Source organism: Gracilinanus agilis, chromosome 3 (assembly GCF_016433145.1).
Source record: "Gracilinanus agilis isolate LMUSP501 chromosome 3, AgileGrace, whole genome shotgun sequence".
Classification (NCBI taxonomy): Eukaryota; Metazoa; Chordata; class Mammalia; order Didelphimorphia; family Didelphidae; genus Gracilinanus; species Gracilinanus agilis.
The window spans coordinates 599,989,096-600,013,230 of NC_058132.1; the positions used below are offsets into that span (position 1 = coordinate 599,989,096).

At 38.8% G+C, this 24,135-nt stretch overlaps 2 protein-coding genes across 2 annotated transcripts in view; one reads left to right on the plus strand and one right to left on the minus strand.

Moving 5' to 3' along the window:
• PARD3B (par-3 family cell polarity regulator beta) overlaps positions 1-24,135 on the plus strand; it is a 1,311,536-nt gene that overhangs the window by 1,151,269 nt on the left and 136,132 nt on the right. The window lies entirely within an intron of this gene.
• On the minus strand, positions 17,334-19,921 carry LOC123239202 (26S proteasome non-ATPase regulatory subunit 8-like). The gene is made up of 2 exons (XM_044666455.1): positions 19,876-19,921; positions 17,334-18,361 (listed from the first exon to the last, which is right to left on the minus strand). The coding sequence occupies exons 1-2, from the start codon at positions 19,919-19,921 to the stop codon at positions 17,334-17,336; spliced, it is 1,074 nt and encodes a 357-aa protein (XP_044522390.1).

Here is a 24,135-nt window from a genome sequence, read left to right on the forward strand (position 1 = left end):
TAATATTCTTCCTTTGAACAGGAGAAACTAGAAGAATAAGACTCCTCACAGCAGATAGTGAAAGAAATGTTACATTAGGGTCCAGGCATTGCTATGACAACACAGCCACACTCCATCGTCACCACCACCATCAGAGACCACTAAGGAAACCCCTTTGCAGTATTTAAGATAAGAATTTAAATTTATATATATTTATATATATATGCATACACACACACACATATATATATATTAGACATTGAAAGCCCACACCTTATTTGCTAGTGTCAGAGCCAGTTGATAGACAGCTAAGTCAGTCTCTTTTTATAGTCCATTTCTAAAATGAAACTATAAATTTTGAAGCTGGGCTTCATCATTGCAGAGAGAAAAGCTTTCGCAGCCTATTGTTGAAATATAGCATTTTCTAGGATTTATGAGGTTCAGATTCAGAAAGATCATTTGCCAAGCACTTAAGGCTGCTTTTGCTGCCCTGTGCTTTTACTCAATTTTATTCTCCCCTTCCCCCTGCAAATACAAACCCCGGATTCCTCCCCCCACCCACCAAAAAAAGCCATTAGAAATGAAAAATTAGGAAGAGAATCTTCTTTGATTATATACAAATGTCAGGCTTAAGGGAGTGGGGGTAACACTCATGGGCATTTACAGTAAGAAGGTTTCCCTAAGCAAGAGTGCTTCTTTGCAACAAGCATATTAAGTCAACCTCTATTAGGAAAATGCTGGTGACGCTTATAACATTTGTATTTTTAAATATGGGCCCAGGATTTTTTGAAATTGTATTAGATGCCTGGTTCTGTGACTTGATCACATTCCCATTCAACTTGTTTTATTAGTGTTCATTTTACATGGGAAAAATATATTCTCTCTAACCTGTGATCACAGTATCTGTCAAGAGGCTGGAAATGGAAAAAACTGCCAGACGATGTCAGATTTATTAACAGTTCCAGAAATCTGAAATTAATGCATTTCTTTGTCTTTGAAGAGTTCAGTTATCCTAATGGACAAGTGAGGGACATCAATTAGCTCTCTTTTACAGCTACCCCAGAATACAGGTAGGAGAGAATTTGCTCACTCAGATAGATTTTTTTCTCTACAAAATGTGTACATTTTCACAGTAAATGACTTTACAGAACATTTTTTCTAACAACTATTTCATATAAAATGGTAAAAGAGTCTCTTTTTTCCCTTCTAGAAATATGCATAAACAACCTGATGGAAACCAAAATTCTAATTCTTCCTTTACCCACAGCTTAGCCGCGTTAACTTCGGCCAATTCGCTTTACCGTCATGAGCCTCAGTTCTCAATCTATAAAATGGAATGGATGATTGAACTAGTAGCTGATGCTTAAGGAACTTTCTAGTTTTAAGTTATTATGGTTCTAGGAATTTCAGATTAGTTTATGACATTTTTTGGACATCAAAGAGTAATGATATATGCAAGATGGTGGCCAAAATGTGGACCTCAGCTGTGTTAGAAAACATCCTCCACCTATGTAATGCTGTTCCTGTATAAATATAACATCCTGTAGTTTAAACAAATCTTGAATCATCTTCTTAGTGTCACATTTGTGTCATTCAGTTGGTTCTATTAAGCACTTATTTTGTGCCAAGGGTGGGCAGCTAGATGACATAGTGGCAGAATGCCAGTCCTAGAGTCGGGGAGATTCATCTTCCTGAGTTCAAATCTTACCATAGACATTTGCTATCTGTGTGATCCTGTGACAAGTCACTTAACCCTGTTTGCCTCAGTTTCCTCATTTTTAAAATGAGCTAGAGAAAGCAATGGCAAACCACTATAGTATCTTTGTCAAGAAAACCCCAAATGGAGTCAGACATGACCAAAACAACTCAACAACAAAAATTAATCAGAAAAAGAAATGGCAAACCACTCTAGTATCTTTGCCAAGAAATCCCCAAAAGAAAAAGACAAAAAAAAGACAAAAACACATTCTCTGCCTTCAAGGAAATCACATTCTAAATATGAAGACAATATGTCAGTAAATACATGCAAGATTTATACAGGGTAAACAGAAGGTCTTCTCAGGAAGGTATGACCAGCTTTGGGAAATAGAAAAGGCTTCCTGCAGAAAGTGGAATTTGAGCTACATCTTGAAAAAAGCTTCAGAAGAAGGAATAAGTGGCACTAAGGAGGAAGAGCATTCCAGGAATGGAGGACAGCCAGTACACAGGTCCGAAGTCAGGAAATAGGGTACCATAATGGCAAGTAGACCAAAGGAACTGGATCACAGAGTCTGTAGAAAGACTTAATAGAGTCTAGAAGGATTGTGGAATAGCTAAGAAAAAGGATCATAGAGTACATGAGAAAATGAGAAAGGTAGGAAGGCATTAGGTTATGAAGACCTTGAAAGATAGGTTGCTGTCTTGCATGTTCCATAACATTTTAGAAGCTTCAGTGACTACCCATCAAGCACACTGAGTTGTTATTCTCTTTGCTAATCCATCTCCTATTCACATTGTTCCTTGCCCCTCATTTTGCAATTATGGCTGTGTTTTCTTTCCACCTTCTGCACTCTGGTATTATAAGAAAAACACCTGTCACCTTTCTGGTAGAAATGCAATTTTCATGGCCTTCACAACAGTTTGGCTGCATTTGTCAGGAGAATCCAAAGGAGATGGCTATGTGAGGATATACACCAAACAAAATTCAGAGCTCATAATCCATCCAGATTTGGAGGCTCCCAGCTCTCCAATGAAGAAAACCCAATGATTTCTGGCTTTGAATTGACATATCCCAAGTGCTAGATTTTTCTTTATGTGTTTTTTTTTCATTTAGAAGGCAATGGGCTAAAATGATCATGCATTATATTTCCTCTGCATAATAAGGCACATGCTAGGATTATTACCTAATCAGTTACTTAAAATATTCATCTAAGCAGATAAAAACATTGACTCTGAACCTGACTTGTACCTTTTTGTGGCATCTCTGTGAAAATTCTGTTTGGTACATAGTAAAGTCTGTGGAGAAAAACATTACCTCTGAATTTTTCATGTTCCCTCCCTTTGCCATTCTTGCTGCTGCTGCCCACAAAATCTGAGTCATACCTCACCTGAGCAAATTCTCTTTTAATGTTCAGATGCCTTGAAGAGTGCAGAAGGAGGAGATGTCTAAATATCTTCAGTGCAGAAATTGGAGACATTCGTTTTAACAAAAGTTATAAAATGGTTACAATTTTCATAGAAGACAATTTTTGAGATAAATAGGTTCCTGTCTTGACTGTCAGAAAGGACTTGGCTTAGTCTCCTTTCCTTTGTATCATGCTCTAGTGAAGTCCAAAAGGAATTTTGAGTTCTCTTTTTCATTTAGAAACACAAGTCCAAGGTTTGGGGATCACAATATGTGGAATGCTATTTGGATCTAGACTATGTGTGTTACATGGTTGTACTCAATTTGAAAATAGAAGATTTGGGTTCAGATCCTGCCTCTGTCACTTGTTATCTGTGTGATATTGGATGAGTCACTTATGAGCCCCCGTTTAAAAACAAATAAGTTCAACTAAATGGTCTGTAGTGACCCTTCTAGCCCCAGAACTAAAATCCTATCATGTACTTATTTATTTTCATTATTTCAATAAAAGATATTTCATTAACTTTAAGGGGGAAAATGCAAAAAAGATCAGTCAGAAGTGAAAGGATTGATTTCTTTGGTGCATGGTCATGGAATGGAAAGCTTCTTGTTTACCCTTTGATAGAGGTATCTGAAAATTGTTAGCCCTTCCACTACTTTAGGAAGAGGAAAACATAAAAATATACAGTGTATACAGTAGATACTCAAACTTTTGGTGTGACATGCTCTGGAGTAAATCTAATCACCCCTGACTATCCGGATCCAGCCGGATACAACCGCGAGAGACCCGTGAGTCAGCCACCTAGAAGAACCATAGGGGGAGAGAAGGGAACCGAGGCGCAATAAAGACAAATCAGTCTTAATTGTGACAAGGCTCGTTTATTGTGTGCAGGGAGTGGGTTTATATGCTTCTAGGGCTGGGGTAAGGAATTTTCCAGTGGTCTCAGGCCGTTGGTCTCGCCACGCCTATCCCGGATGAAGCTGGATAAGTTTCTATTCCTAACATAAGTTTCGTTTCTTGGGAAACCCTTCACTAAGTTTTGTTTCTATGGTCTCTATGGTTTTTAGGTTTCGATCCTTGGTCTCTGACACCTGACTGTGGCTAGCCCTAAAGAAAACTGAAGTTGGGAGGAGTTCATACTAGGTGCCCCTAGCCTTGTTTGCAAGGACCTGGGGCTCTCATCTCGTTTCTATATTACTCCTTTTTGAAACCTACTCTCAAAACTTTCATTCCAGGGGCAGTTAGATTGCTCAGTGGATTGAGAGCCAGCTCTAGAGGCGGGAGGTGCTAGGGTTCAAATCTGGCCTCAGATATTTCCTAGCTGGTGACCCTGGACAAGTCACTTAACCCCCATTGTCTATCTCTTACCATTCTTCTGCCTTAGAAGCAATACATAGAATTGATAAGTAAGGGTTTTAAAAAAAAAAAAACTTTCATTCCCATATAAGTTACCAATAACAGCAGAAAGCTTTCTGTGTTTTAACAAGGTTTGCTTCTTAACCTAAAAACCTTGGCCCAAATGGTAGAATTTCAGGCATGAGCCAGCAGTGGGAAAGGATTTGGTAGAATCGCAAGGCCTTCTCAGTTACCCTAAAATCACAAAATTGACCTATCTCACCTGAGCCATACATAAGTCCTTCCCTTAACTAATCCTGACCACATTCTTCTGCACGGTCATCATCAAAACCCTTTTCCATAATGACCCTGGGCAAGTCACTTGACCCCCATTGCCCACCCTTACCACTCTTCCACCTAGGAGCCAATACACAGAAGTTAAGGGTTTAAAAAAAAACAAACCCTTTTCCACGAGTGGTCTTTGATTCTGAGTGAACCCAAAGGACTTATGACAAAGAATGCTATCCACCTCTAGAGAAAGAACTGTTGGAGTCGGAATGCAGATGAAAACATGATTTATCACTTGTTTATTTCAATATACATTTTGGGGTTTTGGTTCGTATGATTATTCATTTACAAAAAATGATCACTATGGAAATATGTTTTGCATGATCATGCCTGTATAACCCAGATCAAATCATTTTCCAGCTCTGGGAAGGGGAACAGAAGAGAGGGAAGGAAGGGAGACAAGTTTGATCCTATAACTTCAGGAAACTTAGGTGGAAATTTGTTAATACATATAATTGGTTAAAAAAAATAAATTTAAATCTGAGTGAACCCAAAGGCAATTTGGGTTGAGTGGGTGTTGAATGATTTTGACCGGTTCTGCTGGCACGGCTTCGTGGATACGGTATCACTTTCCTTCGGTTATTGCTCAGCCTGTCTTGTGCAGCCACACTTGATTTGACAAGAAGTTTGGGTAACGGTGCTGGGGTGTATCTGTTTCTGCCGGCTGCCGGGGACAGCATCTTCATTGGTCGGTGTGGAAGCTGCTGTAGTCCTCAGCTACTTTGGCAGCCTACTAGCAGATGGTCTGCTAGCAGATGAGGAATTAGGAAACTTTATTAATACAATTTTTTCCATATGATAGATAGAGTATAATAGAAATGGAGCCAAAGGGCGGTGAGTCAGCAGCCTCTTCTAGGAGTATGAGCAGAAGCTAGCGAGACAGACTGGCTAACCATTTCTGAATGAGTTTCATCTGGGACGCGGAGGTGGCTATATTTATCATGGAGCCACATGGAAAAGGTTTCAGGTAACAAGAGTTTCAGAGCACACATTTCTGCAAGCCATGAATAAGCCATGCACACTATAACTTGGCCAGGCTACTCCTGTTACATATAGGAATGAATAGCACCAAGATGCTACAGCCATTACGGGCTCAAGAGCTGAAGGAAGGCAGTGGTGCATGTGAAAGAACTTGTTGAAACACATGTTAAACAGTAAAATATCTGAGCAGGACCTGGGGATGCCAGTTGGGACATGTGGGCGAATAATTCATTGGCTAGAAGCCATCAGGAATAAATTTGGTATTGGACAGACCTTGAGGCAGAGAACAGACAAATTTATCAAGAAATATAGGCAACAGGGGCAGCTAGGTGGCTCAGTGGATGGAAAGCCAAGCCTAGAGACAGGAGATCCTGGGTTCAAATGTGACCTTATATACTTCCTAGATGTGTGACTCTGGCAAGTCATCTAACCCCAATTACCCAGCCCTTATCACTTTTCTGTCTTGGAACTAATAGTATCAATTCTAAGATAGGAAATAAGGGTAAAAAAAGAGTATAGGCAACAGATAAATATTGTAAGTGGAGAGTGCCATAGAATGATATATGATATAATATGATGGAATGGATTGGAGTCAGAAAGACCCACCTTCAAATCTCTCCTCTAACATTTGACTCTGGTCAAAATGTTTATCTTATTTAACTCTCTATTTCTTAATCTATAAAGTGGGGTTTTAGCAGCATCTATCTCATCTGTAAAGTGTTTTGCAAACCTTAAAACACTATAAATTTCAACTATTCAATTGAGCAAACATTTAGGATGGCTGCTATGTGTTAGGATCTATGCTGGGTATTGAAGCTACAAAGCCAAAAATGAACTCAAGCCTGCTTTAAGGAGCCCATTTCATACTGGGAATAGACATATGCACAGATAAATTACAAATTATCTACAAAGTAATTTCAGAGGGCACTAAAAATTAAGGGAATCAGGAAAGATAAGACTAAGTCCTCTGGATTTGGCAGTAAGGCAATCACTGATCTCTTTGGAGAAAGCTGTTTTATTTGAATGATAGGGACAGAAGAATGCAAGTGGTTGAAAATGAGAGTTGAGAAAATGGATAGGCAGCTTTTTCGAGGGCATTGACTGTAAAAGGAAGGAAAAGCATAGGATCCCAGCAAGGGAGAATCAGTGTAGTGTAATAAATAGAATTCTGAATCTGGACAAGATTCAAATTATGTTTCTAACTTTTATTTGTTCACTGACCCTAGGCAGGTCACTTTACTAAACCTCTGTTTACTCATCTGTAAAGTGAAGGAGCTGGACTAAATGTTCCTTATAATCCCTTCCATCTCTAAATTTGAGATCTTGCTATGGCCTGAGAGTTTGGAAGGATGAAGCGAAGGCTTCTTAGAGGTGAAGGAAATCCAAGCATGTCTATAGGAAAGCAGAAATAACAAACAAGGAGGGGAAATCCCAGAGCATACTGAAGGGAGTGGGATGAAAAGATCAAGAATAGAAGTAGAGAAGTTGGTATTGGCAAGGGGATGATAATGGAATTTGAGGTCATGAATTGGGGAGAAGAAAGCCTTCAGATGGTGTCAATTCTTTTCAATTAAGTGCACAAATTTCTTTGCTCAGGGAGAAATGAGAAGGATGCTATAGCTCCCTCAGGGTTGTAGGGCATGCAAAACACAGCCAATCAGGGAAGAGTAAAACGGTTACTGTGCTGCAGGGAGGGCCCAGTTAAGATTAAATAGCATAAATATGTAAGTCAGCATCATTGTGTGCCTTCTTCCAGTAGTGTTCCACAGAACCAGAATAGAGAAGGGGAAAAAAAGATTGTGGAAGCAATCTAAGGTTATATGTTTGAAAGGGATGGGAGTGCTAATAGGACAAATGGGGTATTGAATGATTCCAGAATAGAGGAAATTTTAAGGCTGAACTGTTTATTCTGAAGGGAGGAAAGTGAAACTGGGAGCAGGATGGGTGACTAGGGAAACAAAAAGGAAGTGATGTAGTGAGGGGAGGCTGGAGTAAAGGTTGAGAATCAGTTAAAGATGGGGCAAGCAGCACCATACTTGCAGATGATGAAGGCATTCAGGGTATAGCTGACCCTAAATGTGTCTAAAGTGGAGAAAGTACAGACATGGGAAGGAAGGAACCCGTTAAATGGGCAAACAAGGATATTGGAGGAGACAACAACCTCTAAAGTGGAGCCCCCAGGATAAGAGCAGGGGTCAGGGATATATACCCTCATAACTGTTATGGTCATATATTATAAGCTTCCTTCCTACACCATCTTTTCCTCTTCCTTTTACATAGATGTTATTTCTCTTTTCTTTTCTTTTTTTTCGCTAACATCTGTCCACCCCTACTTCCTGGTCCTTTAATTAATTTATCAATTCCTGTCAGATTTATTTTTCTTTACCTCACTTTCAGCAATCAAGGAATTGGAGAGGATTGATTAAACATCCACTTTGTGACAGACAAGTACTCTACCAGTCAATATAGATACAGGACCAAAAGTGAAGAAATTCCTGCCTTCAAGGAGCTTCCGGTATATATACATACACGCATACATACATACATATATATAGGATCATATAACACATATGTATATGTGCATATAAAATAGATATGATTATTTTGGAGGCCACAGTAAAAGGTGGAAAGGGAAGAATAGGAAAGTCTTCTTCTAGAACATGATACTTCTGCTGAGCCTTGAAGGACATTAGGGTTTCTGAGAGGCAAAAGGAAGTAGGAAATGCAATTTGAGAATAGGGAGACAACCACTATAAAGACACAGAGACGGAAGAAACCGTGAGAAGGCAAGTGCAGCTGGATTATAGATTACATAAAAAGAAGGAATGATCAGTAAAAGTGGAAAGGTAGGTTAGGATCAAATAGGAAAGGTTTTTTTTTGTTGTTGTTGTTGTTTTTTAAGCCAAACAAAAGAATTTTACCTTGATCCTAGTGGTAACAGGGAAGGAAATAACACAGACTTGTGTTTTAGAAGATAGTTTTGGCAGCTGTGTGAAGTATGAAATGAAGTAGGGACACGCTAGTCAGTAGGCTATTGCAGTAATTCAGATGAGATGATGAGAGACTAAACTAGGCTGGTGATCTGAATGTTTTGAGGTTTGAGTGCAGAGGCAGGAATATTTCTGAGAGGTGTAAAGGACAATAAAAGAGCAAAATCTAACATCTGACTGGATGTATGATTGTATATCACCATCACCAAAGGTTCTCTATACTTGGCTATGACAGCACTTCATGAGGTTCTTCAATTGGGCCAGGGGAGAAAGGTCTAGAAGCTTATTCTTGGATATTTATTCCATCCAGGTTGCTTTTGGGAATGATATTTCTGGTGAATCAAGCCATCAATCAGCAAAGCATTTAAGAGCCTACTGCATTCCTGGCTCTGGGCTAGTCACTAAGGATATGAAATCTTGATCCTCAAAACAACCAAGTCACAACGGTCCCCTAGGATAGCTAATTTATAGGTCTGGTCCAAGCAAGAAAGAGAATTCTCATAGCTTATCTCACTCTCTTCATGCTAATACAAGGTCAACCCAGAGAGAAGGTCTAGGATAAGTGAATAATGCTAACTATTTTGGCTTCCCATTGGGCCTCCTCCAGTAGATCAGGGCTAGCAATAAAAAGTCAGGATCCAGCTGGCTTTATATAAAGGCAGGGCTACTGCCACCAGTGTAGAGGATTTCATAGCTCTCAGCAGCTGTTACATAAAAAAAGCTTCCCTCCACCCCTTTCTCTGGGCTCCTCTGGGCTTACATCTGTCTTTCCAGCTGTAAGGTTGCTGAAATCTAGGGTACAAGGTCCTATGAGTTTAGAGGGAGAAGAATGTAAATAAAGACACCACTGCACAAGTATAAATCTTGCTGTGCCCATATTTATCTGCAGGTGCATCCAAAGAAGTGTGTGTGTGTGTGTGTGTGTGTGTGTGTGTGTACACACACAAATATCTGTGTATCTTGCTGCAAATCTTAATAACATTAGTCATGTATTTTGATCAATATTGAGCATACTGGATGCCCATTCATATTCATATGGAGTGAAGGGATTTGGATTTTGTGATCTCTAATAAACATTGATGGTGTGACTAGTTTGTACTAAGCATTCAGTATGTTCCATCAAAATGGCAGCTCTAATTAGGTTCCTTGAATTAGCTAATGGATTTTGAGAAAGATAGCTTACAAAGCTCTTACAGCTGTCCAAGATATTCCTGCCATGGCAGAAAGACAAAGGGCCCCTGGAAGCTACAGCCTTTAAAGCGTTAGAAATGCAGCTGACAGTTCAAAAGATAAATTACATTCATATTTTTTTTCAGTGAAAGTCCTAATACTGAATTAATGTTATTCCTGTAGTGATCCTCCATTAAGAACCCCATTCTATTATGAGAATGCATTCTGACCATTAGGTCCTATCTTATTTCCCTTTAACACTGAATTCCTAACCTGCTCCCCCGCCCCATGTTATTCTTGTTCCCTTCAGCTCCTAGATATTTGGGACAAAGGGCAAATAACTCTTCAAAAAATGAGAAAAATAGTCTGTCCTTTTCCCTAGGTAAAACTGAGGAATTTACTCAAATAGAATGATTTGTATTTGAAGGGAATATCAGTTTAGGCAATAAGTAAGGAAATGATTGAATAAATCAGTTTAAGCCATTTCCACCAATACCACCTCTACCAGCTCTAACTCAGATCATGTGTATAATTTGTAGAAGCCTCTTCCTGGGGAGTGTCTAATCCTGCATTTGCCTAGGAGATAGTTATGCTATAACTGGGGAGCAATCTCTTCACTGAACCTACATTTCCACTTCTCTCATTTCATGTGGAGTTCAGAAAATAATAAACTACCATCTAATGCCCTCTTCACCTTTACTTCAGTGGATTTTTTTCTTTAATAAATAGTGAACTAATGACATCTGGATAGTTGCCCATAATTTATCTGCAAATAGGGAAGAAAAAAAATAGATACCAGTTGAACAGAAGTAATAAATTAATTATTACTGTTCCCAGTGGCAAACAACAAAATTCAGGATAGAAATAGATCCTGTTTTTCAGAATGGAAGACTGGGGATCAAGCCTTCATTTTTGTCCAAGAACTTTTCATTAGGTCTCTAACTGTGGCCCAGTTCTTCATTAATAAACATCCTTTCATTATCAATTTATAAGCAAGCAACATTTTGTACTTAGTATACCCTCAAATCTTTAAAAGGTATATTTCTTGTGTGAGACATTTTAAGATCCATAAGGGGAAAAAAATTCAATGATCTACCATTGACTCTTAGTTATCCAGGGACTGATTATCCAATTTGAGGGTTATCCAGGGCCTTTGGCATCTTTTTCTTTCTCTTATTGCCTGCCTTTTGACCCTTTCTCTGCTCATTAGCACCCCTCCCCAAGTGTGGGAAGGACAAGAGGAAAAATGTTAATGTTGGTGTTGTTTACAGCTCTTGTAAAACCCTTGTTGGAAGATAAACTGAAACTGTTGATTGGAATTTTGTGCACATGCTCACATACATATGCATAGATGTATAGTCCTGTGGGGCGTTCAATTTTTCATGTTCTGCTGATACCCTATTACTATGGATAATTGAGAGTTGACTGTTTGTACAAAATGCTGTTAATAAAGCTGCCGTAACTGCAGAAGAATCAAGAACCCCCCCCCACACACACACACCAAAAAAAGAGGGCTGATGCGACATATAGATTACAAATTGGACAGCTGCTTTGCCTAGCTTCCATATAAATAAAAAAAGAGATGGATTGTTATAAGAAGTGCCAAAAAAAGACACTCAATTATTTCTAGCACATGACTTTATCATGATGAATAAAAGGGGTAATTGACATCATCTTTATTGAAGGAACCAGCAACTGTCACACTGTCAAGAGGCTACTGCAAACAGCAAGAAAGCATGTTTTTCATTATTTCCACTATGTATTGTTTATAGGGAGTTCAATTGTTGTCAGCCAAGGAGTACCTAATCTCTCCTCTTCTGGCCTTTCTAAGACTCATTCGTTTCCCAGACCAATGAGACAGCAATAAATTGTTCACATGCGTGATATTCAGATGCTGCCATTAACTCACTTGAACCATCCAGTAGTTATTTATCAATTACAGTCCTGTGATGGAAACTTCCCCCAAAAGTGGCATTGAGCATACGATAATAGCCATTTCTCATCAAGAATGAGTTGGTGAAAGTTTTTTTTTTTATTTTACCCTCCCAATTGTACTGCAGATGTCCTATTTTTAAGGCAAAATTGTTGTTCTTGCTATAGGAACAGTGTTGATGTTAATAGTTAAGTAGATTTTGGTCATTAAAATTTTTCACTTTCCAAAGTGAAATGGAAACTAAATTTCCCATTGTGTTGCATAGTGGCGACAGCCAACTCTCTAACAAGTAGACAAGTAAATGGCAAAAGAATGTTTCCAACTGAATTGTGGTTAAGGTTTGAATGCGTGGACCATCTGCCACCAAGCAAAGGAAAGCTTAGAGCCATAGAATATTCAAGATGGAAGGGACTTTAAAGAACTTCTAGTCAAACTCCCTTCTTTTGCCAATGATGATATATCACGTCAAAAAGAAAGATAGGAAAGATTAAATTAATTTACTGACAGGAACCATGGAAAGCATTATCAAACAGCTTTTAAAAAGCAAAAAATTATCTTGGTGTTCAACTTATCTTTCTCCATTTCTTGCATTTGCCATGAGGATTTGCCTACTTTCAGACATCTTGAGAGGATGCTTCCATTGCCCTGGTATGGGTTTAGAAACATCTGAACTTCTTTTATAAAGACTCAAGTAATCCAAAAAAGATGATTTAAGCTGTTTTCTATCCCATAAGTCCAGATGTCAGAAGGGCAGCACTAATATTATAGGGTCACAGGGTCTCACGTTACAGTCAGACAAATGGTAGTCACATGCTACTTTTGGAGTTTGTGACTTAGGGGATATAAGTGATTATAATCCTCTTATACAAATCTACAGAGTTGAAAGGTGACCATTTTTGTGTGGATTGAGTACTTGTTATAACTCCTTTAATAGAGAAGGGCAACTTAAAACTCTTATATAAAGATGTTGGAAATGTTTAGAGAGTTCAAAACATGACCTAAGTTATGGATAAAACTATCTTTAATCAATATGTAACTTTATATCTTTTTATAAATGTCAAAATCATCACAAGTCCAAAATTCATTGGCAAAGAAAAATTCTTATAATTTCTAAGGTGACTTTCACGTCAAATGTCATTGTTGTGTTGGTCAGTCATTTTTCACTCATGTCTGATTCTTCATGACCCCTTTTAGAGTTATCTTGACAAAGATTCTGGAATGGTTTGACATTTCCTTCTCCAGTTCATTTTGCAGATGAGGAAACTGGGGCAAACAGAGTTAAGTGATTTGCCCAGGATCACATAGGTAGTAAATGTCTAAAACCAGATTTGAACTCAGAAAAGATATCTTCCAGATTCCAGGCCTCGCACTCTGTCCACTGGGCCTTTCAAATGTTATATATATATTAGCTATGTAAAAATTAAGGCTATTTTTTTCCAATTTCATTTGTGAATTTCACCATAGGACTATGGATTATTTAATTTATATTTCATTAGTTAATATCAAGTCAGAAGCTAATTCCTTCATAGCTAAAACTGTTTTCCCCTATCATAAACTGACTTTGCTGTTTATACTGAGCCCTAGGCCCTTAGCATTCAGAAGATGAAACTCCTACTGACTTGTGTTTCTCATAAAAGTTCCTTCATAATGTGAAATACTATGTCTCTTCTTCAGTTATCATCATTTCTATTACCTTCCCTAACTGCATTTTTTAAAATGGTTCTCTAAGTAAGAACCCTCCACCTTTGTGCTAAAGAGTAAGCTCAGTAAAATTTTATTTTCTCTTCAAGCCTTGTGATCAGTTAAGAGTCTGGTTGTTTGCTATATGAAAGGATATCCAAACATCAAGGTGTGGAGTGTTCTAAACACCATTTATGAGAAGTATTTGGCCATAAAGCAGCCCATGGTGGTTGCTTAGGAGAGATAACTGATGTATCATCTTCGTAGAGGAGACCAAAATCTTAGTTCACCCCAGAAAGTTTCCATTGTTTCATGACCTTTGAGTACGGATGCTTCCATTTCTTTAATTTGACCATGAGAGTGATATTCACCTCTAAATGTTAGAGCTATATTCTTAAAACTCAAACATACTGTTATTTAAGCTTAGAAGATCATTTTCTTTCAAGTTCTGAAGAAAAGTGAGAATTTTTATGACAAGTTATGTGGTGGAGAGGGGAAGATAGGAGGGAAGGAAAAGGACAGGGAGGGGAGGAAGAAAGAGAAAGGGAAGAAAAGGGGAAGAGGGAAAGCAGGAGGGAGAAAAGAAAGGGAAAATGAGGAGAGGGAGAAGAAAGAGATGAGAGATAAGGAGATAATTTGCTCAAATGTTATAGGAATAAGAAAAGCTCACTTCTCCTTAGACTATCTTTTGTGCAATGTCTAGGAAATATAAAAGGTAAATTCTTAGAGAAATATATTGATAATGAAGATTTGCCTATTTTACGAGTTGATGGGATGGCATAGTGGATGGAAAACTGGCCTGGAGACCTAGGTCCACCACTGACACATATACAATAGCTGTGTCATCCTAGGCAAGTCACTTAATAACTCAATGCTCTAGGCAATTGTCTAATACTATTGGTTGCGAAGAAGATGCCATCTTTCACAGGTAAAGAAACTGCCTCTCCTTGCAATTTCCTATATCAGTGAAATCATGCTGTTAGGTCCCTGTCCCTTATCATCACTTCTCTCCATTGTATTTTCTTTTAAATGGCATAATACTTCCGTATGGCATTCTAGGTAACAGAAAAATGCTATAGATGTAGTGGAATAGTTGTTATTATAGGTGTTGTGATGTATTATTGTTTATCTTAGCCAAAGACAGAAACCAAGCCCATTCTGCAATATCCAAAATGGTCTTTCTTTACATCTGTATACATTCAATATTTGCAAAAATGGAATAGATATGGAGTAGTTATTTTGCTGCCACCTCATGCTTTTAGGAAAAAAAAGAGTCAAATGTGTTTTGAAATCTTTATATTTAAGGAAAAATAGGAATTACCATGTGAGGCATTTGATGGATTCCATTATCGCCTTGACCCCTCCCTTCCCCATCACCAAACTATGTGTTGTTAGTAAAATTGGCAAAATGACTGGAGACAAAATGCATTACATGCTTATTCATAGCGTTGAATGTCATGTATTTGTATAAATTACTCAAAAATATCACACTGAGTTTTGAAGAAATATATTAGAATACTATTCAAAATACAAATTATCCAAAGGGACATGTTATGGGTAATAGTCAAATCAGCTTCTAAAAGTTGAAAACAGCCAGGAGGTCATTGTGTAGTATCGGAATAATAAAATTATGTGTTACATGCTTATAATGGTAAGTTGAAGCTGCGAAGAATAACTCGTGTGTTGGGTTGAGAATAACATCGTCCATGTCACCCACATGGAGTTTCTGGCATTTTAAAAGAAATGATGGCAGCAAGGCTGAATGTCATAAGAGGAGAGAGGCCTCTCAGTGCCACATGCTACTTATGCCAAGGTAGATCAATGACTTTTATCAGCACGGGAGATGACATTGATCCCATGACAGTTAAATTTATGGCAGTCGATCACATGGGAGAAAAAACAGCACTACTACTCTCCAGGAAACAAGGAGCTTAATAACTGCCACTAGTGCCAGAGGTAGACTGCTTGGACTCTCATCAAAGTAATGAGCAGGACTGGGAGTCTCTGCTCCTACATGTATAAATTGAAAGGGTCAAGGAAAAGGAACTTGGTCCTTCCTACTAACAAAAGCCACGGTATGAATGCTGGGTCAGAAAGGAGCACCATGAGAAATGAGGGGTCGTTCACTAGGTTATGGTTGGAAATGTCAAGATTGGGACCTGGGGGATGTAGAGCCAGTGTAAAGGAAGTACAGATACATTTTGGAAGGTCAGAATGAGGTCGCCAAAACCAGTCCAAGATAGATTCAGGTTAGCACTGTATGGTCACTGACACAACATATCAGGGTCAAGAAGGCTTGAGGAAACAAGATGGTTGAAGCTAACAGTTGACGGAAAAATAACAACTATAATGTTTATATAGTACCCATTAGGGGCCAGGCTCTGGGCTAAGAACTTTAGTAGCATCTCATTTGATCTTCACAACTACCATGGCAGGCAAGTGTTATTATTTTACAGTTGAGGAAACTGATGCAAATAAAGATTAAGTGACTTACCCACTGTTACACAGCTAAGTATCTGAAGCTAGTTTTGAGTTCAAGCCTTCCTCGCTCCAGATCCAGGAACCTACAAAATACTAGAGAAACTTAAAGACATGATTGTACCTGGTGGTTTCCCTTCTTCTACCTGACTCTGCCACCTCTCAGGGTCGTAAAATGAATATTCTGGGCCTGGGAGACAGGAGAAAAGAGTCTTGGACTCTGCCATTCACCAGTTGTCTTACGCGAAGTAAACTGCTAAATCTTTCAAAGCTTATGGTGACTTTCCCCTCTCCCCTCACTGATAACCCTGGAGACAAAAATGAGATACTTCATGTTTTAGTTAGTCGTGGGGGTAGTGCTCTTGGTGGTATTGCTAATGGTGTGAGTGATAATAGTCATGCTGGTAGCAGTAACATAGCACCAATATTCAGCTTTCTTGTTCAATCAGTTTAGTATCGTCAACTCTTCACAACTCCATTTGGAGTTTTCTTGGCAAAGATAAGGGAATGATTTGCCATTTCCTTCTCCAGGAACTGAGGCAAATAGGGTCAAGTGACTTGCTCAGGGACAAATGGCTAGTATCTAAAGCTAGATTTGAACTTGATGACCACAATTTGGTTAAATTCAGATTTCCCTGTCAGTAAAGATATATTCTAACAGTTTAGAGAAATTCTTGACCTTGGCCACTCCTTAAAAGGTCATGCATAAAGAACCAGCACTTTAATGAAGGCCTGACATATTACATACAAGCATTGTAACGTCATGCTAAATGACAGGTTGTCATCATCTTATGTGACCTTGCCTGTCATACTACATAGTGTGGTTAATCTGATTCAGTGTAGGCAAATTAAGCCAGAAATTATTTCTACTAGCAGTGTGGGCCTCCACACCAATGTCAAACAGAGAAAATGGCAGTGTCAGTCTGTCACCAAAGCTAAAGTTAGGAACCATGCCCATAGGTAGTGGTGGTGAATACCAAGAGGAATTGGCAAGGTTCATTTTGAAATTTAAGTTACAAGTTGGAGCCATTCTTTCATTCAATAAACATTTATTTAGAACCTCCCAGGCACTTGATGGAGATACAAAGATAAACAAAACATATTCTCTACCCTTAGGGGCTGGTACTAGCTTACTCTCACATGGCACTGGCCTTAGTAATGAAAACCTTCATGGCCAATGTACTTTTTGGGAAATGGTTGCTTTTTTTTTTTTTTTCTTTTCTTTTTTTCTTTCTTTCTTTTTTTTTTTTTTTGCCATCCCATGTCATTTACTGCCCCCTTACTAATTCCCTTTAAATACTTCTTACCCTGCCCACCCCAACCCTCCCCATGAGCTTAGACAATCATCTCCAGCTGCCTGGCGTATTCAATGACTTGCTTGGCCAGCTCAGTGGAGGGGATGGTTGTGTCCTCCGGCTTTGGCTGCTGACACTTGAAACTGTAGTAATTGTTTGGGCCCAAGCACCATCCTCTCTTCTTGGCATACTCAGTCATCTTCTTGGGGTTGGTGAAGAAAAGGATACGAGTGGCTTCAGCAAACAGGATCTTTTCATAGGCTTTCTCAATGCAGCCCGCTATCTCATCCCTGATGGTGTCCAGCAAAATGTCGATGAAGAAGGTGTAGCTCTCGGCCGGGATGTTGCCTTTGGCCAGGAACACTTTGTTGTAGCTTCCTTCCATCAGGTACTGCTCCAAGGACACGGGGTGCTTGATGTAGACGTTGGTCTGGATGTCCTTGGCGGGCAGCCGTTCCAGCTCTGTGTGGAACTCGGCCACTCGGTTTTGGGAGAGCAGGAAGAGCAGGTTGAGGCCCAGGAGCTGGTGCATGTATGCGGACTCGGGGAGCTGCTCCTTGTAGTCGAAGTAGTAGCACTTGAGCTGGGCCATGTAGCGCTCGAAGGACGGGATGTCCTTGCGCAGGATGCTCCACTGGGCCCCGATCTCCAGGATGTCCCGGGCCAGGATGAGCTGCTGCTTCGTCAGCTTCGTCCCGGTGGTGGGCAGGAAGTTGAGATCCAGCAACACCAACTTGAGGCGGCCCAGCTCCTCTCCGCACCTGCTCAGATTGGGACTCTTGCGGTTCCACTCGCCCTTGAGCTGCTCGTACATGAGGGCGGCTGTCTGAAGCACCGCCCCGGAGCCCCCAGAAGCGTTGGCTGCACCGGAGCCGTTCACTCCGGGAACCGCCGCGGCAGCCATCTTAGCGATGCTGCCCACGCGCTGAAGAGCAGGGCGCTTGCCCCTAGCCGCGCCCGACCCCACCCCACCCCCTCCCGCCCCCAGCCCGAATGGGGGCGGAGAAGCCGGGTGCGTCACTTCCTGAACCTCTGCAAAAACTCTTTGTGGGAGTAATCCAGAACTATCTGGAATGAAATGAAATTTGAATAATAGTTATTAAATCTGATTTCATCTAAGTGAGCCCGAACAAAGTAAGTACATCTTTGTGATGAACAATAGTAATTACTTGGGAGTCAACAATGTAAACTCTACCGTTACAGCTTTTGGGGAATTTGAAATACTTTGAAATTAATGAGACTGAACAGAGCTAAAAGGACCCTTTTCTGCTCATAGTTAGGAAGGAGAATTGTGAGCTTGTTTGTTATTCCGCGCCTCACCCATAACTCAAATAAGTTTACATAGCATTTAACCGTTTGTGCAATTTTTTCTCCTGGCAATCCTATGACATGGCTATTTATTATTATTGTTATTATTATTATTATTATTATTATTATTTGCCTCTCCTATAACTCAGTGAGTTTACATAGCATTTAACAGTTTGTGCAATTTTTTCTCCTGGCAATCCTATATGACATGGCTATTTATTGTTGTTATTGTTGTTGTTGTTGTTTGCCTCTCCTATAACTCAGTAAGCCTATGTAGCCCTTAACAGTTCACACAATTTTTTCTCCTGGCAATCCTATGACATGGATATTATTATTGTTGATGTTATTATTGTTATTATTCCTTGACTCACGTATAACTCTGTAAGTTTACATAGCACCTAACAATTGGCAAAAACCTTTTCCTGACAATCCTATGACATGGTTTTCATTATTGTTGTTGTCATTATTCCCTGTCTTACCCAATACTCAGTAAGTCTAAGTAACAATAGCAGTCAAAATTTTTTCTCATGGTAATGCTATGATGTGGATATTAAAATCATCCTCAACATCCTCATCATCATTATTCCTCGCCTCACCCATAACTCAGTAAATTTATGTAACACTTAATACTTGACAAAACTTTTTCTCCCAGCTATCTTATGAGATAGACATTGTTATTATTATTATTCCTTGCCTTGCCCATAATTCAGTAAATTTACGTAGCACTTAATAGTTCATAGGATTTTTCTACTGTCAATTCTATGACATAAGTAGTTATTATTATTATTACTATTCCTTGCTTTACCCATAACTCCATAAGTTGACATAGTACTTAATGGCTGACAATTTTTTCCCCTGCTAATCCTATGACATGAGTAATAGAAGTATTATCATTGTTGTTATTCCTATTTAAAAGATGAGGCTACTGAGATAGAGGTAAAAATGACTTCTCTGAGTCAAAGCCCATATCCATTCCACCCCAGGTCTTCAATCGCTAAGAATATTAAGCCTCCAAATGCAATCTTTTTTGCATTACCTCAATAGAGAGTAAACAGTTATTTCCTGAAATATGCCAGTTCAATAAAAGCTTCTCTCCTAGAGCAATCTTGCTTTGGGCTCTAAGAAGAGGTCGCCAATGAGAGTGAATGTGAATGATCAGATTCCATTCTATAATCGGCCATCAGTGAATATGAGCACAACAGTCTGTCAGGTGTTTTGAAAGCCTTACTTCCACTTTGGAGAAAGTCAATTTGGAAAAAGTCTTTCTAAAATACCGTTCTCTCTTGTCTTGCCAAATTTAAAGCTAAAAGCTTTGATCATGTTTGAGTTGTTTAACTAAAAAAAAAAAAAAATCATGTTGACAAGTATTTTCCAAGAGTACAAAGGTATTTTTCCTCATCCCACATTACTTTAAAAATATGGAAATGATTTTTAATCATCAAGTACCCCTGAAATTGTCTTTTAATAAATATGAAGAGACTCATAGCACTTTTGTAGGATGAGCCTGACAGCAAATTTCTGCTTCTCAAAGGGTATTGTCACCAAGTACAGAGAAGTTTATCATATCTAAGCTGGCCCCTTAATGGTGAATTCCTTTATCCATAATTCTGTAATAGAATTTAAATCTTTAGCATTAATATGATTTCCATCTTTTTTAAGTTGGCACGCAGTTTGAAAGCTAGAATTAAAATTTTAAGTTATCTTGACAAGAGAGTAGTTAAAGATTGATAGGAAACTGTACAAAATTCAGAAAAACCTTAGCAATGTAGTAAAGGAAGTAAAGCAAATTAGTAAAAGAAATTATAGGGGGCAAGAAAATAAGTACAAATTCAAAGCTAGAAGTCATAGTGACCCACAAGCTCAATGTGCACAATAATCACATGTCAAAGTTTATATGATAGATACAGATATGTATTGAGAGAAGTCTAATATTAAAGGAAATAATTCTTCCTTTATGCTCAGAATTTATATTGTTTTGAGGGTTAGCTTTAACATTTTCGGGGGGGAAGTAGAATATTGGAGTGATTCCAGAAGAGATTAATAATTGGTTTTCTTCTCAAAGAAAATCGTGATGAGGGGTTTGGAGTAGACAAGGGGAAAATATCTTTATGTAGTATTGTATATATTCATTAATTTCTGCTCCTTGGTGGGGTGGGAGAAGGAAAGGAAGGGCCTGCATAGTTTCTGTTTGCTCCATGTCTGTTGGAGCTTTCTCCTTTAAATTTTCTTACCAGGCCTCATTCTCCCAGCTGGTAATTGATGACCAATTCAGAATCTCTGGAGCTGGTCCAATCTCCAATTTAGCATGGATCTCTCATCTGCCCAGATTTCTTGGTGGAAAATTATTATTCCCTGCCCTCAAGGAGGAGTATAGGAAAACATCAACAATAATCATAGTTTTTGTTTCTACATCACTTGTGGTTACAATGCACTTTTACATACACTAAACCAATTGATGTAGCACCTCTGGGAGTTAGGTAACACAGTGGCCATTATCTCCATTTTAAAAATGGGGAAACTAAAGTTCATAATGCTTAAATCAGAGAACCTAGATTCAACTGCCATTTCTCCCGGTGTGAATTTGAATGAGTAATTTAGTCTCTCTAGACATAGTTTTCCTTTGCACAAAATGAAGTAGTCAGACTAAATGATCTCAAAGGAACCTTTCACATCTGAGTCTGTGACCCCGTGACTTCTTACACAGGTAATAAAAATGGTAGGTGTGTGGCACAGTACCTGGCACACAGTAAGCATTTAATAAATGCCATATTGACTTGGCAAATATTTATATGCAATCCTTCTGGCTCCATGACCAGTATTCTTTCTCCCCTACCTTTAATCACAGTGAAGCTTCCTCCTCTGTAGATGAATAGGTCCATAGGGTCTCTTACCTTCTCAGACAGTATCTAGGTCCTTCAGACATTGGATCCTTCCAGCATTTCTTTACCTCCCCTATAAAGATAGCCCAAGGTAGTGGCCCTTCTGAGCCCCTCCAATTAGCACAATAATTATAGGATTGCAAAGAATCAGTCATAAGGAATTTATCATCATCATCAATCATCAATATAATTAAACAATATTAACTGCTTGCCTCAGTTTCCCCACCTGTAAAATGAGCTGGAGAAAGAAATGGCAAAACATTCTAGGATCTTTATCAAGAAAATCCCAAATGAAGGCATGAAAAGTTGGACATAATTGAAATTAATTGAAAAGGATTCATAAAACTCAATACATTATCTCCGTTGCTCCTCACAACAATCCTGGGAGGCAGGTGCTTTTATTATCCCTATTTTACAGATGAAAAAATCGAAGCAGACAAAGATGAAATGACTTGTCTAGATCAATCACCAGAAATGTCTGAGGCATGATTCAAATTTAGGTCTTCCAAATTCCAAGTCTTGCACTCGATCCACTCTGAAATGCCTATAAAATGAGTGATTTGCACTGTGGCCCCTAAAATTCCAGCTCTAAACTTAGGATGCTAATATCTTAAGAAAATGCTATTTATTTAATGTACGTTGTGCTGAAAAAGGAGAAAAGATTTGATTTACAAAGTAGCAACTTAAATTTGAGCATAAATATTTTAAAAATTCTTAATAAAAGTTTTGTTTAAAATGGTGTTACAATTAAAATAATGTCAAGACACTGATTTATTGATTAGATCAATTCATTGGTTAGGCCAGCATCCTAACCAATAAAATGGCACATGTCAATGGCCCTCTCTCAAAGACCAGAGACCATGAATCTTGATCAGGCAGCTCAATAAATATAATTTTAGGAGCTCATTATTTAGTCCTTTCCTTGAACATCTCAAGTCTTCTCTAACTGGTAAACAGCTAATTAAGAGGTGATCTATCAAGCTATTCACCCCTCTTCATCCCTATATCAAGGGGAGTATGTGCATAAGAAAAGAATCCTTGTTCTCTTCATCTATTAACCAAGTTCTTCTAAAAGAGAAGAGATTCCTGGTAATTATTAAGAAAAAAAATTGCAAAAAGCAGTAGATTGGATGGAATCTCTGACCCAGAGAATTCCAGACCCAGGAATACATACTAATTTTCCCTAATATACAGAAACTAGAGCCTTTCTACCCCCAAAACCCCAATATAAGAATTAACATATTAAATAAAAAATAAATTCTCACAATGGGAATGGTTTGCCCTGGATCCTAACAGATCCTTAAAGAAGGAGATGGGGATGATAGCATTGCTCTCTGAAGGATACCACTGTCACTAGAAACTACTACTTAAGAAGATTCAAACACTGTTCCAACATCTAACTAAGGTTCATAGAGATACTCATCCAATTTGGAAACATTCCTTGGTTGGCAAGTTGTTGGCTAGTAATTCTCTAGCTGAAAGTTGGACACCTTTTAATGGATTCAGTTTAAAAAAAAAACAAAACTATTACATCCTTATTAAGTGCCAGGCACCACACTACAAACTGGGGATAAAATAATGAAACAGTGTCTATCCTTGAGGTTCTTACATTCTATTGAGTGGAATCATTGTAGCCACTATTTTTATGGCATTTTAATGTTTGCAAAGCACTTGACATACATTTCTTTCATTTGATCTTCATAACAACCCTGGGATTCCCATTTTACAGATGTGGAAACTGAGGCTGTCAGACATTTACTGATTTGCCCATGCTCGTGTATAGCTAAACTGTTGAAGGTTGGATTCAGGCTCAGGTCTGCCAGTCTTTCAAATCTGTTTAATTACCTTTATAAGTAACATTTGAGCTACATCACTTGGGCTTCTGAGTTATAGAAGAAGGATATTCTCTGGATTGTATTCTTGGGATCTTGCAGAAGCAAAATAATGGTTAATTTGTAATTTAATATCTTCCCCTACTAATGTAAGTTCTTTGCAGGCAGGAACCAAGTTTTTTTTTTAACATTTATTAATAATCATTTTTAACATGGTTACATGATTCATGCTCCACCTTTCCCCTTCAACCCCCGCACTCCCCCCTCCAATGGCCAACGCACATTTCCACTGGTTTTGTCATGTGTCCTTGATTAAGACCTATTTCCAAATTGTTGGTGGTTGCATTGGTGTGGTAATTTCGAGTCCACATCCCCAATCATGTCCACCCTGACCCGTGCGTTCAAGCAGTTGCTTTTCTTATATGTTTCCTCTCCTGCAGTCCTTCCTCTGAATGTGGGTAGCATCTTTACCATAAATCCCTCAGAATTGTCCTGGGTCATTGTATTGCTGCTGGTACAGAGGTCCATTACATTCAATTTTACCACAGTATATCAGTCTCTGTGTACAATGTTCTTCTGGCTCTGCTCCTTTCGCTCTGCATCAGTTCCCGAAGGTCTCTCCAGTTTGCCTGGAACTTCTCCAGTTTGTTATTCCTTTTAGCACAATAGTATTCCATCACCCGCATATACCACAGTTTGTTCAGCCATTCCCCAATTGAAGGACATACCCTCCTTTTCCAGTTTGTTGCCACCACAAAAAGCGCAGCTATAAATATTTTCGTACAAGTCTGTTTATCTATGATCTCTTTGGGGTACAAACCCA

What these genes read in the sequence shown, in the direction of transcription:
- LOC123239202 (XM_044666455.1), bottom strand. Translation starts at nt 19,921, where the DNA reads ATGATCAAAGCTTTTAGCTTTAAATTTGGCAAGACAAGAGAGAACG. An exon ending in TGGCAAGACAAGAGAGAACG is followed by an intron (nt 18,362 to 19,875) that starts GTATTTTAGAAA and finishes ATTTCATTCCAG; the next exon opens with ATAGTTCTGGATTACTCCCA.